The 18,477-nt window shown below is 40.1% G+C and overlaps 1 protein-coding gene across 1 annotated transcript in view; it reads left to right on the forward strand.

The window, feature by feature from the left end:
* The window catches only part of LOC121960147 (WD repeat-containing protein 7), a 29,915-nt gene extending 11,831 nt beyond the window's left edge, over window positions 1–18,084 (forward strand). Inside the window, 10 exon segments of the mRNA XM_042509750.1 lie at window positions 2,175–2,322; window positions 3,047–3,162; window positions 3,309–3,441; window positions 4,537–4,757; window positions 6,263–6,323; window positions 6,326–6,457; window positions 8,590–8,804; window positions 15,859–16,092; window positions 16,613–16,906; window positions 17,884–18,084. Coding sequence (XP_042365684.1) covers window positions 2,175–2,322; window positions 3,047–3,162; window positions 3,309–3,441; window positions 4,537–4,757; window positions 6,263–6,323; window positions 6,326–6,457; window positions 8,590–8,804; window positions 15,859–16,092; window positions 16,613–16,906; window positions 17,884–18,084 — 1,755 coding nt within the window.
* The last annotated feature ends 393 nt before the right edge of the window (window positions 18,085–18,477 follow it).

Below are 18,477 nucleotides of genomic sequence, written 5' to 3' on the forward strand. Positions count from 1 at the left end.
ATTAAAAACTGATATGCTGAGGTGATATACATGATCCTAAATTTATAATGATTTTGGACTTCATCCTTGTATTGTCACACCCAATTCAAGTTTAGATTTTTTGCCAAAATATAATCCAGATATATCAATAAAAACTCCACCCGTCTGCAGCACAGAGCCAATCAAAACAAACACAATTGGACTGATATTCTCTCTCTTTCTCTGCCCTTCCTTTCTACTGATGTTTACTTTTAACACTTGCAGATGTTGGATTTTATTTATGCACATCTCATATTGAGATGTGGTTTAGTTTGTGTGTGTGTGTGTGTGTGTGTGTGTGTGTGTTTGTGTGTGTTTAAAAAACAACATTTGGTGGCACTTTGCATACTCTCTGTGATGTCTACAGCGTTCAGATGTGCTGAACTGACAGATGGTCGTAAACACCGTACACATTCAGCCATTCCCTGCTTCTGTACTTCTTTAAAATGTGTAGTTGCCGTGGTGATGGCAGCCCATCCTCTTCAAATGCCCACAGGTTCACAAGCTTTCATCCCGTCCATCATTATCACTACCCTTCACCTGGCAGCAGTGCCTGGGAATGATTCATAACGACACTTTTGTTAGAGATAAACTTTTAGGAAGTTGCCGCTTTGGATCAACTTTTATGTGTTCTGTCTCGTGTATACGGATGTTTTAGCATCTGCATATTGCAAGTTTTGAGGCTAGATTTCATCAGAGTAAGGCTCTTAAATCAGTATTTGTCTTTCTACCTGTGTGTCATAACGTCACATTGGTGAAGCCATGGAGGTTTCAGAATAAGAGTTAGGGTGTCGACTTCAGGTTACCCAGGTCCTGCCTCAGCATGAAACTGCAAACTAACAGACTGTTCCTGCTGAGGTCCATCTGCTGTTTGTTATTCACCCTGAAGCAGAACAGCCAAGTGCATTGTTGAAGCTAAGAGACAGGTTTTAGTAAAACACACTTTAAGCACTTTTCCACTGAATTAACAACCCTTTAGCCTGGGGTTTCCCCTTTCTTGTGAGTAGATTGTCCTATTATTTATTTTTTTTACAAACTGGGATGTTTTAGATATACACCATTTGGAAATGGCAGTTCCCCTGAAAAAAATGAAATAAAAAATACTCTTTCAAAGGAATTAAAACATCTTAAAAGGTATTTACTTAAAAAATAAGGCCTTAATTGGTATTAAAATGTCTTAAACTTAATACTTCAAAACCAAGAAAAATGCAAAGGATTTTATTTTTTTTTCTGACTTTGCATTGTAAAATCCTAAAATAACTGGTAAATTTAAAAAAACAAAATGTATGCAAATATTTCTTGTAGCATAATATTCGTGTTTTATGTTACAATAAATATTTGGGCAAAATTCTCCCCAACTCTAAGTAACACATATCAGTTCATGTTTTGTTTTTCTATTCTGTAATATTAGTTTTAGTAAAACTGGTCTGAAATTTCATCCTGAATGGCATTAAAAAGTCCTACAAACATCGAATTCCCACCTGCCTTAAGCTGTAGGGACTCTGTTATATATAATTATCCAAAGAATCAAAGTTTGCTCCATAACTGAGTCATTGCCTCTTTGTGCAGTTTACACTAACTGACCTCATCTGACTTGATTGCACTTTCACTCTGGAGTCCTGGTGAGTTTCCTGCGTCATGTTTAAAGCGGTCCGGCTCTCATGTATCCAGAGTGATAGATTTGACACAACTGTTCATGTCTATGGCTCTTGATTTTGTCCATGATTATCTTCAGTGGACGGGCGTAACACCTCACGCGCTGCTGAATGGACAGTGGTAAAAACTATAAAAAAATAACTCCTCCTGATGATGTGGTGAAGGGCATGCGGCTGATTAAGACTGTATAGCTAAAAAAGTTGGTCATGTTTAGGCTTTTAAGGTGTGTGGTTTGCTGTGTTTTGTTGCTGTTTGAATGAAGGCGACCAGAGAGCAAAAACCAAACATTTCAGCTTCACATCTCTCAAACTAAGAACAAATATGGCATGAAAAAACTAAACTTACATCCATCTCTAAGGGGAAAAAAGCAATGTTTGTTAAGAAGAATATGCTCTGATGATTTTTCCCCAAACACGACACATGTAGGTGTTATTTGGGAATTTTTGGGGCTTCATGGTTTCAGATGTTGATTTGTTTCTTTTTCTTACGTCGCCCTCTAGCTCCTGATCTGTCCTCCTGTGACTCACTTCTTTTTCGGCCGACGGGAGCCCTTCCATAAGCTGCTGATCCAGGGAGACTCAGCGGGCAGACTGTCCCTGTGGAGCATCCCGGACACCTCGCCTCTGCAGCCGCTGTCGACCGCTGCAGGTAACATGACAGTCATTTTCCTACAGAGGAGTTGCTGCTGCTCTGTTGGTCTTGATAAGCTGCAAAAACATGCAGATCTACTAGTGTTAGTACAGTGACGCTACAGAAAGATCTTTATTAAAATGCTAGTTTTACAAAAATATTCTTATTTATGTAGGAAATGTTCAAAAGATGATAAGAGCAATTTTTTTTCTTTGGTAGACCCTCTTAGTAATCGATAAAGATTACGTTTTTCAACGTGGATCATGTTTTTCCATTTTTTTTGTGTCTAAGTGACTCATGGAGATGACTGTTTGATATTGATATTGCACCATCAGTATACGTCGACTAAAAGTGCTTTTTCTCCCACAGAGGCTGAGATTTTTATACTTGACATCTGACAACATTACAGAAAAGATCCCTACAGAGACAGACCTTTTTGTGGAAGAGAAAAACTCTTTTCGCCATCACCAAACCCACCAGACTTCATTTAAATAAACAGTAATTTTATGAACATAAAACACACTTTATTCACAGCTGACAAAAACAAAACCGAAACCTGCTGTGGTTCATCTTTTCACAATTTCAACAGAAAAGAAATAATACGATCATGAACCCTAACCCTAACCCTAACCCAATAAACATATACCAATGTTAATTCAACATTACAAGAGAGGAAATAAATTCAGACTTGTAAGGTGTCTCTCTCTGGTTTTGACTGTGTCTCTCTTCTGTCTCTGTGCAGAGCTGCAGGTGTCGTCCACCATCAGTCTCCAGGAGGCGTTTGATAAGTTGACCCCCGTGTCTGCAGGGATCATCGACCAGCTCAGCACTCTGCCTGGAAAAGACGGACCCATCAAGGTTCGAAACCCAACAACGTCACACTTGGTTTTTTAGCAGGGTTTCCGTTATTTCCTGAGAATCTGTTTATCAGTGCAATCAAATGATTTTATTTCAGGACACGGTAATCTGAAGGAAATTCTTTGTGTTATGTGTTGTTTTCTCAGGTGACCGCCAGCGTGTACATCCCGTCTCAGGGTCGCCTGGTGTGCGGGAGAGAAGACGGCAGCATCATCCTGGTTCCTGCAACTCAGACCGCCATCGTCCAGCTGCTGCAGGGCGAACACATGCTCAGGAGAGGTGAGGGAGGGAGGGGGGGACAATAAAAAATTATTAAAACTATTGCTGTCACTTAAACTTCAATGAGTGCTGTCATGAACTAGATCAGTTCATTTATTGTGGTCTAAGGAAAGAAGTGATACATTGTTGCCTTTTATTTCAGGTCTGTTTTGTGTTCACATCACTATAAATTGAAAAAATAACAACTCCTTCTCACTTTATGATTAATCAGGGTAAATTCCTGCACTCATGATGATGGCGTAGTTGCCAGATGATCTTGCATATATATATATATATATATATATATATATATATATATATATATATATATATATATATACATCTACAGCAGAGGGGATGGATTTTATAAGCCTCATTCCCACTGCACAAAAACCCACTAACACTCGCTAATCTGGCTTTTTAATGCAATGAGAAAGCATATGATTGGCATTGACTTTGCAGTAAACACGGGTTTTTGTCACCTCCGACTCCAAACCAGGTGAATTTACTAATTTCAGCTCCTTAACTGGCGAGATGCAGTGTTATGCCGACACTAATTACTCTCCGTCTCCTCCTAAGCTGCACTCAAACTTTATTTCCAAGTTAGTCCGCGTCGAGTTTGAAAGAGACTGAAAAAGAAAGATATATAAAGAGAAGAAACCACTGAAAAGTTTTCACAGACCTCTGTTCCTGCTGCTCTGTACTGTTTACATGTTCTCCTTCTTGTCCGTGATGTCACACGGACACACCAACAAAACAACCCACGCACACACAGGCCAGCTGACAGAAAGGCAGACTATGGCTGCAGCGCTGTGTTCACTGGCAGTGGGAATGCAGCCTATTGCCCATATTTAGAGGGTATACCCATGTTTGAAAAACCCACATGCAGGTGGTAATTTTGGTGGGAAATGGATAATAATTAAGCTTCTGACTTCTCTGCAAAAGTAAAAAAAAATAAGCAGTTTTTTTTATAAATTCAACAAAGCAGAGAGTGAGGAATTGATATACATATGATCATTGGGGTGGTGAAGTATTCCTTAAAGACCTTAATAAAAGAAAACAAGAATAAAATTGAAAAGTGTCCATTCTGACTGTTTGTCTTCGTCCGTCCCGCAGGCTGGCCGCCCCATCGCACCCTGCGAGGTCACCGGAACAAGGTGACATGCGTCCTGTATCCGTACCAGATCTCGCCCCGCTACGACCAGCGCTCGCTGGTGTCCGGAGGAGTGGACTTCTCCGTCATCGTCTGGGACATTTTCACCGGAGAGATGAAGCACATTTTCTGTGTCCACGGAGGAGAGATCACCCAGCTCATCGTGCCGCCGGAAAACTGCAGCGTAAGACATAAAGCTTCATGTGTCTTACGTTTCTTTTGTCGTTTTTTTTCTTGTCACAAACAGGACAGCTCTGTTTGTTTTTTCTTTGGCTCGATTCTTTTGCTCTTTTTGTTTGCATCTGAGTGATGAATGTCCTGAAAGAGCTTGTTAATGTTGCTGACATTAGATTTAAATGTTAACAGGTGATGTCATTGTTGGTAAAAACCTTAATGACATTGTGTTGTTATGGTCGGATGTTGAATGCACACACACATTCGCCCATTAAACCAAAAAAACATAATGTTGACATTCAGATCAAATGGTCAGAATCCTGTTGTTGCCATGGAGATGAGATGTCAGACGCTGTTTTGTCATTTGAGCTGGACTTGGCGGCATCAGATACAAGCTTTAATTAAGACATTTTATGTTTTGACTGTTGACTTCTACATTGAAATCTTCATTTTTTTTTAAAAAGTTTTTTAAATATTTCAAAAGTTATTTTTGTCTTTCTCTGAGAAGTTATCACTAATGCATGTTCCATTACTGTCCTGTTACAACAAACAGCTTCTCTGCTATAAAACCGTCGCCACTTTGGAAGCATAAATACTGTAGGAGAAAGACTTTTAGAATAATGTTGAGTTCAGTTTGAGGTAAACTAATGAAATTCACTTTTCTTTGTCTTTCATTAGATAATCTTTTCATCTGTAAGAAAGGCAGCCTTGACTATATTTGACAGAAAAATGCTCCTGTCCTGTATCTAATATAGGTGTTAGATAGTTTTGATGACTGAGTACAAATTTAGGGAGAATGAGGGCTGCACAGAAAGAAATTCAGTTTTAAGTTTACAGAAATCATTACGTTTAGCTAACTTCACTAGCATTGATGATGTGATATTTCCAGCAACACTTGTGAGGGTCACAAAGTGAGTAGTTATCTGCTGCCGAAAACACCAGCCACTGGATTTATTAGTCCATTTATTAACCCTTTGAAACATGGACTGTCTTCACTTTTCTTGTGTGTTGTGTTCAGACACCCTCACAACTATTTTAACCGACAAAATCTGACACAAGTGGTTTGCTTTCGTTTGAAAACATGAGTGAAAAGTTAATCAGCAAAGCAAGAAAGCAAATAGTAGATTTGGATAATTGTTTTTAAAGAAGCTAGGTGAAAATGACCATCAGAAATTACAGAATTATTCCTCTTATTTTAAACACTTTTTTTCTGGTATATCCTTGTTTTTTATTTATTTTTTATTTTTTTATTTTTTTAACCAGATTTTTTTTGGGGGTCATGTAAATTAACCTATGTTTTTGAAGGACATCTACCCAAATGCTCAGGTCTCAAAGTGTCAACAAGTCAGTGAAATATTCTTGCGGCTCTAATATTTTTCAGAGCTAATCCTAAAATAATATTCAAAGGTTTGGATTCAAGAAGTTGTTTTTCAGTTCTATCTCGTCAGTGACATTGCATTTTGTTCTCAGGTTCAGTTTCTCTTGATCGTTTTTCCTGCTGTGTCTCCTCTGCAGACTCGGGTGCAGCACTGCGTCTGCTCGGTGGCCAGCGACCACTCTGTCGGCCTGCTCAGCCTCCGGAGAGGAAGTGCATCATGCTGGCGTCACGACACCTCTTCCCCATCCAGGTCATCAAGTGGCGTCCGGCAGACGACTACCTGGTGGTGGGATGCTCGGACGGCTCCGTCTACGTCTGGCAGATGGACACGGGTGAGAATCCAGTAATGACAAGCAGCACATCATTACCCCTCAGACATGAGGAGGAAACTTGCTGGGCCTCATTAACATTTTTTTTATTCTGGCAAATGAAATGTGGATAATTTGCATAGTTGTTATTGGAAATTTGCATGCAGATTTTCCACATTTCTGTCACATGTCCAAATAATTTAATTCAGTTACCATCAAGGTGATGTTTATGTAGCTCGAAACGTCACCCCATTGTTAATTGAATTAAATATTTATGGGAGCATAGTCAACTGCAGGGACTTTGTATATTCTTCTCTTATATTATCTCTTGTCCAGCACCTGTTTTTGTGTTGTTTGGATGTTTGTGAACTTTCAACACGTTCAAGTTTTTTCTTAAATTTCTCCTCTGACTCCTCTGCGCCCTCTCTCTTCCGTCTAGTCGTTTACAGTAAACATGTACTGTATGTGGCACAGCACAGAGGTAACGTTAGCGTGAGTGATGACTGGCCACTGCAAAGGACCAGGTGTGTGTGTGTGTGTGTGTGTGTGTGTGTGTGTGTGTGTGTGTGTGTGTGTGTGTGTCTCTCTCTCTCTCTCTCTGTGTGTGTGTGTGTGTGTGTGTGTGTGTGACCTGAATGAGTTGTAGTGCTGGGAGATTGCAGGGTAGCTAAGTGTGAAATTAAGGAAGTGTGTGTGTGTATTCAGGCGTTGGTTGGACATGTAATAGGGACATAGCTCACAGGCCCTTCATCACACACACACACACACACACACACACACACACACACACACACACACACACACACACACACACACACACACACACACACACACACACACAGGTATAATGGCACTTCTTTTCTCACTCAATAGCAGAGCCAATACTGATGTCAGCTGTCAGCTAATGATGCCTCCCTCTCTCTCTGTGTTTCTGTGAAGCTGTCGGAGACGGTGAAGACTGTCTGTGACCTGAATCATATTTAGGAGACAATAGATGATACTGAGACAAACAGAGGGAGACACTGTGAGAGAGAGAGAGATTGGAGGATTGATAGAAATAGAGGACAAGAAGAGAAAACTGATGGAGACAGAGAGTGAGTGTGTGAGAGGAATTAAGAGAGAGAGAACAAACAAAAGAGGACTGAAGTCAAACTTTTTTTGTTTGTCTTGGTTCACCGCGTGGCCAAAAGTATGTAGACGCTGGGGCTGCTTGATTGTGACCAAAATAATAATCGTGATTATTTTGATTAATGTTTTAAAATATCACAATTATGTATTAAGACTGTTCATTTTCAGTTTTCCAGTCCTGCTTCCTCTAATTAACCTCCAGAATTAAATCTATGCTCTCACACTCAGACCTGGAAAAAAAGTAATTAAAACGTTATTAATTAATACGTTATTAATCCTTCCTCTCCCCAATTAATCAAAAATCACTCTCCCGCCTCCGACGTTCAGATTGCAGCAGCTCGGCTTTACACAGGTTTTAACAGACGAGATAACATCACCCCAGTCGTCGCTTCCCTCCACAGGCTCCCTGTTTGTTTTAGAATTGATTGTAAGATTTTGCTGATCGTTTTTAAAGCTCGTCTGGGTCTGGCCCCAAGCTACATAACAGAAATCTTGATCCCTTATGAGCCAGTTCACAGCCTTAGATCCTTGTGTGAGGCCCGTCTGGTCAATCCAAAATCGAGGTGACCATGTTTTTGGCATCAGGGCCCCTCAGCTTTGAAATAATCTGCCCGCGGAGATAAAGCTGGCAGAATCAGTAACTTCTTTAATTCTTTTAATTTGTTTCTTTAATTCTGTCGTGATACTATGCGATGCTTTTTGCATTTGTTTGGAAATATTTCCTGATGGTACCACCAGAAAAAAGGTCACGAAGTCACCAAAATCAATAGGATTTATCTTCTTTGGACCAAGAGTATCTGAGGAAACAGCCATGTTTATCTGGACAGGAGTTGCTGAGAGATCTCCTGACCAAACTTTTGACTCCTTGTTAGAATCTGGCCCCAGCTTTGCATGCTTTAATGGTTTCAGACCAGTTTGTTTACATAAAAATTAGGATACAATACTTGTAATCTTTTACCTGCCTCAACCAAGAGCACCTGTCGGATCAGCCATCAGAGCCAGAGCAAAAGCTTTCTTTGTGTTTCCAGGGGCCTTGGACCGTTGTGTGATGGGCATAACGGCGGTGGAGATCCTGAACGCCTGTGACGAGCTGGCTCCGGCCACCGTGGACGCTCTGAGCCACTCGGCTGTGAACCTGAAGCAGGCGATGACTCGCCGCAGCCTGGCGGCCCTGAAGAACATGGCTCAGCACAAACTGCAGACGCTCGCCACCAACCTGCTGGCTGCAGACAACGCCGATAAGGTACAGATCATTTTTTTAGCCATAACATTTGTCCTGTGTTGAAGTCTGACTTGGGGCACTTTTTTTTCATGAGAATCAAAAAAAACAGACGGCGTTCAGACGGCTTTCACATGTATTTAAACCTTTGAACCCGGTGCAAACCCTTTCGAAAACATGGAGAAAAGACAAGCAACTGGGAGAGAGATGTCCTGGAAATCGCAAAAAAATAGAGGATTTAGATTTTTTTTAAAGCTGGGGAAATATATCCAGAAAACTATATTTAGAATTATCATAATTATATATATAAAATTATTTTGCAGATTAATTATAATTTTTAGCAGAATTTTTCAGGTTATTTTGCTGTTTTTTTTTTTTTTTTAGTTTCCTGTTTTTTTTTGTTTTGTTTTATGCTAATTTTCAGGTAATATTTTTGTAGTTTTTTACTAATTTCTTGCTAATTTCAAGGTCATCTCTTGTTCATTACAAAGAAATCAAGCCAAATTTCCCAGGTTTTAAAGGGTTAACTAATATTACATCAACTGTATCTGCTCCTTCTCCAGCCCTCTGTATTATGTCCAGCAGGAGAATTAATGCTCCTGCTAACAGGCACTGTGCATGAAATAGAAATGATAATAGAGAAAATAGATGATAATTAAGAACAGCATTGAATTTGAACAAAAACACAGTTAAAATCTCCTACATATCTATTTAATTTTTAATTAAATAATTATTTATCTGTATAATTATTAAGATGAATATATTTTTAACCAAACACAGCCACATATCCTTAATCATCTATGTATAGATTTTTTTGTAATACTGATCTGTATAATTATCAAGATGAACATGTTTTTTTGACTAAAACATGACCAAATTTTTTTAAGTACTTAGTTCCTGGCTGGACTGTCGGCTGCAGCACAACGATATGGGTAAACACATGAAGAAAGCATTTATACATGCAGCCCACTCAGCTATGGTAAAGTCACAAAAATCAAGGAAAAATGACCACAAAATAAATGAAAAATGACAAAATAATCTCAGCCAGCAGGGCGCTCTGCGTCTGAAAGGCTCTCGGACGCTCCCGGTGGGATATAGAGCCGTGTGGAGGAAAGAGCAAAACAGCGTCATTGATGCGCTGCCGGTGGAATCGAGGCACGTCTAGTTTTATCAGAAGTCGTCGCTCTACTGACTTCTGATGCTTGAACTGATTTCTGTGTCTCTTTCATGTCTTTTCTCTTTTTTTGTCATTCATCAGCAAACAAACAATACTTTTAATACACACCTCTGCAAACACACACACACACACACACACACACTCACACAGTGGCTGGTCATCTCTGACCAAAGTCAGAGACCAATTAAAACTCGACAAACCAAAGGTCAACACTACAGCCACCGAGAGAGACAGAGAGAGACACAACCGGTATCTCCCAGGGAAGGATGAACTATCTTAAATGTCAAAATGATGAAAAAAGAAGTGCAGTGTTTCTTTTCTTTGAGATGGACTTTAGAAATCCATACAAATGTAAAAACACGCGAGTCTCTGTTACAGAACTTCTGTTCAATGCTGTATTTATTTATGAGGTGTTTTAGAACACGCTAGTTTTGTACTTAATAATTTAATGTTATTTAATTAGGTGTAATTGTTTTTTGATGAATATTTATGAGTATTTAAGAATGTTAGTTGCATCAAATATGCAGTGCTTACTTTTTACTCCTTCTTATTAAAGGTCCAGTGTGTAGGATTTAGGGCATTTATTGTCAGATATGGAATATAATAAGTGTGATTTTTTAAATGTATAATCACCTGAAAAATAAGAAGAGTTGTGTTTTGTTACCTCAGAATGAGCCGTCATAGCGAGTGAGTCCTCGTCTGCAGAGATTGCCATTTTGCACCGCATTGTTTGTACGGTAGCCTGGAACAGACAAACCAAACACTGGCTCTAGATCAAGCACCATCCACTGGTGGACCTCGGTCCAGGTCCGGACCAAAACGCCGTCTTATCCGGACAGTGCAGGATTTTTTGTGTAAAACCACTCTGACTGCAGTGCAACAAGTTGAACTTTGAGATCTGCATCAGAGTTGTTTCAAAGACAGTTTGTTAACTTAATGTAGAGCGACTGAGTTCATTATTCACACAAAGATACACATTTGTTACAGCAGCACCGTCACTAAAAGCAGGGTTTGTGCTTTTAATATAGAATATCAGCTTTTTTTTCTTTTTCTTTTCAATATTCCCCATTTTTTCTCTCAAAGTTTCCGCAGCCCCCCTGGCGCCCCCTAGAAAAACAGTGATTTACTGCGCAGCCACCAGCATTCATTCTGCCCCCGAGGACCCTGTATAAATTTCAATTTTGGAGTCACAAAATCGTATTATGTTTCTCTCCAGTAGACTCCCGCCAGGATCTTGAGTTGGTGGTTCTCGTCTGACCCTCACAAATATCATTCATGTCAGCCTCAAATATCTCCAGGCCCGATTCCCTCTCCTATTTTTGCTCGACCTGGACAGTTTAATCATATTTGGAGTTTTTAATCTAATAAACATACGTGACACAAGATGTTTGTTGTCTTATATACATCAGTAAATATATCAGTAAAGTTGGGTTCTGTCCTCTGTTCGTTTTCATTCATAAAATAGTAGCCACATTTCTGACAAATCAAAAGTAGCGTCAGTCGTTTATGTGGAGCGGCTCGAGAGTGTCGACCTCTCGGATGATCACAGCTTCACTTGTCAGACTCGGATGATCTGATCTGCCCTGACGGACTAAACCCCGCCCACCTGGGCCTCCCGGCACAGAAAACAAACGCTCTGAATTATTTAGTGTCTCAACAGCGTTAGTACAGTTTGACTTTTGTAGTTTGAATCCGTTTGTTGGCTTTGTCCTTTTTGTCTTTTTCTCTTCCTCCAGATAACCTTTGTGCTTTTCCTTTTTTTTTGCCTCTGTGCGTTGGGTTTATTGTAGGTGTCTCCCGGGTTTTTCCTGCCATAAATGCCCATAATCACAGCTCCTTTCTGAAAAGGCCAACAGCACACAACAGCTGCAATCTTTTCTCCCTGTTCAATCAGAAATACATCACTGTTGTTCTGCTCTCTGCCTCCCGCCTCTGTGCCATCTCTCTCATATCTACTCAAATTATGGGTCAAAACCACCCACTATTCTCAGTGTGTGTGAGAGTGTGTGCTCCCCTGCTGCGTGTAATGACGGATAATGACCGTGAAATGTCAGACTATCAACCCAAACATCACAGCCAGCAGCTCCGGGCCTCCGTCTGTGTGTGTTTACAGCTGATGTTTGTTGTTGTTGTTGCTCACATTTCAGTTTGTGTGCGAGAGAGTCGATGTGTGACTTTGAGCTCGTCCTCCGGCGGGTTTGTCGAAGCTGCCGATGTGTGGATGTGTTTGTGACACACAGAGGAAAAAAAATAAAGTAGAAACTGAAAAAATTAGTCGATCGACTGAAAATGAATTGGCCACAATTCAATCTACAAATCAACATTTTTCACATTTGCTGGTTTGACGATCTCAAATATATGAAAACTTATTTTAACAAATCTGATGAAAAAAAAGATCCTGTTTGTAATTTTAATGAGAAACCTTCCCAAAATAATGGCCCGGGTTATCCCTAAAAAAATAGGTAAAAATAAATAAAAAAAAAATCTAATAAAGTACATAAAAAAAAAGCTTTTTGAAAAATAAAAAACATTCTCAAAATACTTAATTAGTATTGCCTTTCATTGTTTTAAGATAAGTTAGTCCTTATTTTGAGAAAGTTTCTCATTATAAAGACAAAATAAACTGAACATCTTTGGGTTTTGGACCGGGGATGCACGATAATATTGGCACGTCATCGGTATCGTTAAATATTAGCTTTAGCTCGGCTTCTCACTAGTTTTAAAGGACGTCATCACTCTTATCCTGGCTTCCCTCCACTGGCTCCCTGTCTGTTTTAGAATTATTTTAAAAATTACGTTTCTGAAATTTCGACCCCTTATGAGCCAACGTGCAGCCTCAGATCCTCAGGTGGGGTCCTGAGGGTGAAAATAACTTGCGGGAACCAGAACGGGACCGGTTCCCTAAGTTTTTTTTCTCTTTACTGTAAAAAGTCGCTTTCATCACAACAATGAAAAACAGACTTGCAGAATTATCTCTTAATCTCGAATGTGTAATCCATGGCAAAATTCAAACGGGATCAGGGAATTATTTGTCTCTCGCTGTTGACGACCATACACATTTATTTTGAAACAAGGTCCCGTGGTGGTGCACCGCAAAAGAAGGGACTGACTTTTCCCTTTAAAAGCCTTCCACCAGCTCACATGGCCATCTGCGTCTTTAAATCCCAAAAACTACACATAATGTCATACAGGAGGCAACAGTCTGAAACAACAGGAAATAAAAACATGCATTTTCTGAAGTCAAAATTGTCCAAATGTCAGTGGAGCTTAGATTTTTATTTTAAGTTTATCTTTTCACCAAATTCTGTAGCGTAGTTTACTGACTTCACTAGTGAGACGTCATTCTCTTATGCATCTGCCTGTACCAGGTTGCAGAAATTATAGAGGATTTTCTTTATGTATGCAGTCTGTGTGTGTGTGTGTGTGTGTGTGTGTGTGTGTGTGTGTGTGTGTGTATGTCCCTTGGACTCCAGTGGTGTTTGCCAGAAGGGCCCTGCAGGACGATGACCTTTAGACCTACTGCCCAGGAGCTATAGGACAGTGTGTGTGTGTGTGTGTGGGTGTGTGCATAGATAAAAAATTAAAATTGAAATGTCAGTTTTTTTTAAAAAAGAGACCATGTGCGTGTATCTCCCTACCTGATGCAGTTGTGCTGCAGCTTACTATTATTTCAATCAACTATTAATCTTCCAATTGTTAAAAAAAAATGTGAAAAATGCTTGTGACTACTTCCCAAAACCTAGTGATATCTTAAAATTGCTTCTTTTGCTCAACCAGCAGTCCAAAACCAGAAGACTCTTAATTTTTTTTTTAACAAAAATTACAAAGAAAAGCAGCCAATTCTCACATTTAAGAGGCTGAAACCAGCAAATGTTTGACATTTTTGCTTAAAAAATGACTGAAAAGATGGACTGACTGTCAAAATAGTTCACAAATCATTTTTTTTAAATCAACTAATCGGCTAAACGGCAAGTTATTGCAGCTTGGTGGTGTGGTGAACTGACGAGATCCCAAAGATAAAATTTTCCAAATTTGAGAATTAATTTGGCTTGAATAATCAGATTGACATAAAAACACAACATCAGTTTTGGCTTCTTTATCAGTAACATGCATGTGTGTGATGTCCTCTGTGTGCAGTGTGGCAGGTTGCCTTTAGATGGCAGTGTTCATCCACCAAAACAACACACACACACACACACACACACACACACACACACACTGCAAACACACTGACGACACACTGACAGTGGAACATGGGAATGAGGCACAAATGTCTCGACTTTCCAGCTAAAAATCTGACACATCTAACTAAACAAGCAGTGTTTGCTGTGGTGACTGAGGCCAGTTTACAGCGTTCAGAGGTGTCGGCGTGTGCTCGGTGACCACAGCGCAGACGCAGTCTTCTGTTGGACGTTTTTGTTGAAAAGATTTGAGCTGGAATAAGTTAGCTCTTTGAGTGAATTAATAAATTATCTGTGCAGGAGGCAAAACAACAAAACAGGAGCAGCATTGTGTAGATGAAGTTTGTACCTTAATTTGCAACCGACTTTTCTCACCTCTCATTTGGACGCTCACGCTGCACACCCTCAGGGGCGATTTTCCTGTCAAAGCCGTGATGCTGCTCCTCTGTGTCGCTTTGTGTGTGTGTGTGTGTGTGTGTGTGTGTGTGTGTGTGTGTGTGTCAGCTGCAGGTGTATTGTGTGTCTCGGTCAGTCAGGAGTCTCCACGGCTAATTATTGTTCTCTCTCCATCTCTCTCACATCCACTTCAATCCCACAAGCTTTAACAGTATGAGAGCTTAAAAAACAGTGTTTCTTAAGCCACAAAGTACAACACAACACATACAAATACTAAAAATATTCATTTTTTAAAGATGATTTTTGGGCGTTTTTGCCCTCAGAGGGAAACAGTTGCAAGAGTTTGGCCCCATAAATAAAAAGTCCTGCAAGAAACGGATTAATATCCTCTTCTGCCCCTTTGTTTCTCTTTATTTCCTCACTTCTTTCTTCCCTTAATCACCCGTCCCTCCTGTTTTTTCCCTCCTCTCCTGCCTGATTGCAGCCATCAGGTCATTAACATGTAAACAAACAGTACTGTTCTACATACGGCTCCACACAGGTGTCTGCTAATACAATTAAAATCGAGCGGTGTGGGAGTATTGGTGGCAATTAATGGATAATTGTGTGTGTGTTGTGTGTGTGCGTGAATGACAGTTTGTGTTAAAAGGGATGACTAATTTAAGTCAATATTCTCTGAAGTGTTTTTTTTTAAATATGTTTGTTGGCAGTTAGGGCTGTGTATTGGTACCACTACACTACATTTTTGTCTTTTTCACTACATTTTTTATTGACCAAAGTAACCCAATACTAAGTGGTATTGAACTTTTCCAGTCAAGTGGTGAGGTTTCACTTACAGCCGATGTCTGGGAATGTTCTTCAATGCAAGTGTGAATCGCCCACTATTGCAGTAGCTGCAACCCGTGTAATCTGTGCGGAGTCGTTTGTACAGCTATTTAATAAATATTTTAATATTCTTGATGCATAGTTGAGTTTATTTGCACACAAATTAAAAACTGTGTAAAATCCAGGTGAATTACAAACACAACTACACGTACGTGTTAATGGTTTTTGTTTTGACGTTAAAGGTCTCTGTTAAGGGTCTTTGTCCTGTTTAATGTTTTTTCCTTAATTTGTGGGATTATGTGATAAAAATGTAAAAATCTTACCAAAAAAATCCATCTGAAAAGAAGTCAGGAGGACAGAAACTTGTGAAACCCACCTGACTGTAATTAAATCTCAATATTTTACTTTTTCTACGTAACCAAACTCACTGTGAGCACAAAGTTTTATTTATTACTGTCACCTATAAGTGTTAATTTGTAAAATCCTCTCTATCCTCCAGGGCAACCTGCCAAAATACTCCCATAATGCCCTGGTGGTCCAAGCGATGAAGACCAACCTGACGGACCCCGACATGCACGTGCTGTTCTTCGACGTGGAGGCGGTGATCATCCAGCTGCTGACGGAGGAAGCCCAGAGACCGAACCCCATGCTGGTGTCTCCGGAGACGCTGCAGAAGAGCCAGGCGGGCGCCGACAAGGGCGGGTCCTTCCTCGCCAACAAGATCTTCAAACAGGTCTGTAAACACAGGAGCCAGCGCTAAAAAATATAATATTAATATTTTCAGGATCTTATTTAGTCTCTATTATCTGATTTTTTTATTTTGATTTTGTTATGTTATTTTTAAAACAGCTTGAAGGAATCTCTTTAAATTTGGCTTAAACATCCACTTGGGCTCAGTTGTAAACTGATTAAATGTTGGTGGTCACGGGTTGAAAGTTAAGGCCGCGTCTTATTCTCATGAAAGCAATATCTCAAGAAAGGTCTGAAATTTAGGCACTGAAACATGTGGGAACCCCGAGTCTCACTGTGACATCATAACGTTCTGCAAAAACACTTTTCTGGCCGTTTTTCAGCGTCATAACTCAGGAGCAGAAGGGAGACATTAGTTCAGATACTGACTTGGTGACGATTGATGAAGACGTGCGTGAAGCATCAGTGTTTTCATGGATGTAAACTGTCACTTGACCATGAAGGAATTCAACGGTGAGGTGGTATTTCTAGTTTTTATTGAACCTTCCTCCTGTCCACGCCAGGTGAAGGAGACGATGAAGGAGACCATCAAGGAGCACCTGTTGGATGAAGATGAAGAGGAGGAGGAGGAGATGAGGAGGCGGGAGGAGAAGTCCAAGTCTCTGAGTCTGCTGGAGTACAATCTGACGATGGACACGGCCAAACTCTTCATGTCCTGCTTGCACGCCTGGGGTCTCAACGAGCAGCTGGACGGCATCTGTCTGGAGCGACTGGGCATGCTCAGACCGCACTGTCCCATCTCCTTCGGCCTGATCTCCAGAGGAGGTCACATGTCCCTCATGCTGCCCACATTTAAGGTACGAGTCTGTGTATACAGTCTAAAACCTCTGAAACCTGACAAGTTAAACAATCCTGTATCAGCCTCCATGTTACAAGATACTGAAGCAGGAATATATGTTTGAGTTTCAAAAAAGGAGCAAGTTAATACACCGGGCATCAGATCTGTCTGTAGAGAAGGTTTTTCAATGCTGTTTAAAAAGTTCAGACTTCTCTAAAATCAGGGAAGTGGGAACTGACAGCACACACAGTGTTCAGCTGTGAAACTCAACTTATGACCTGCAGACCAAATCTGGCACCCGATAAGGTGCCAGGTGGCCCCCCAAACATTTTCTTATTCATTTTTTGTACTTTTAGTATACATAAGATGCCAGAGAGAAAAAAAAAGCATGATAAATACAATATGTTTACCAAAAAAATGTCAGTGGAAGGTTTGACGCACACCCGTCCTTTAATGCTAGAAATGTCCAAAAATCCTAGAAACGTTTTAAATTCCTGTAAATGTTTTGAAATCCTAGAAGTGTCTTAAAATTGTAGAAAAGTCCTAAAATCAAAAAAATGTCCTGAGTTTCTAGAAAAGTCCTGAAATGCTAAAAATGTCGTAAAATCTGAGAAATGTCCTGAAAATGCTAGGAAGGTCCTGAAATCCTAAAAATGTACCAAAAATCTTAGAAAATTCCTTAAATCCCCAAAAAGTCCTAAAATGTTTGAAATGTCCAAAAATCCTAGAGGTGTTATATAATCCTAGTGATCTCCTAAAATCCTGGATATTTCTCAAAGTCCTAGAAACGTCCTAAAAACCTAGAAACGTTCTAAAACCCGAGAAGTGTCCTAAAATCCTAGAAATGTCTCAAAATCCCAGAAATTTCTTAAAATCCTAGAAACATGTAGTTTAGTGTGCAAAGTTTAGTGTCCCTGGTCTACAGTATGCAGTGTTTTACACCATACACCGGTATATTCAGGGTCCGTCATTTATTTGTCTGCCTCTGTTTCCCAGGAGTCCTTGCTGCGGCAGTTGTCCCTGGCGACGGGTCTGAAGCTGACTCTGACCGACATCGTGGGGAAGGGGACGTACGGCGTGTCGAGGGCCGTCACCACACAGCACCTGCTGTCTGTCATCTCACTGGCCAACACTCTGATGGGAATGACCAACGCCACCTTCGTCGGAGAGCACATGAAGAAAGCGCCAGTCAGGTAACACACACACACACACACACACACACACACACACACGCATGCATGCGGACGTACAACTTCTGAGTATGCTTTGCTACCTTTTTTAAATTCAGCTGAGAGGTTTTACTGAGATTACTGAGTTTGTATAAGATAATTGACTCACTGTGATGTCACACATTGGTTTGTGGACTCCTGTTTTAAAGCCTCCAGTTTGGCATTTTGGCTCTTGCCATCTTGGGTTTTTGGAACCAGATGTGACCATATTTAGAGATCAATGTGGTCCATTTACAGAGATCGTTAGATATCCAAAAAGTTGGGAAAAAAAGTTCCAGAAAACTTTTTTTAAGTATATATTTAAAATGATTTTACAAAACATATATTTATTTTATTTTAATTTTATTTTTCACATTTTGTC

The sequence above is a fragment of the Plectropomus leopardus genome, chromosome 20, assembly GCF_008729295.1.
Source record: "Plectropomus leopardus isolate mb chromosome 20, YSFRI_Pleo_2.0, whole genome shotgun sequence".
Classification (NCBI taxonomy): domain Eukaryota; kingdom Metazoa; phylum Chordata; class Actinopteri; order Perciformes; family Serranidae; genus Plectropomus; species Plectropomus leopardus.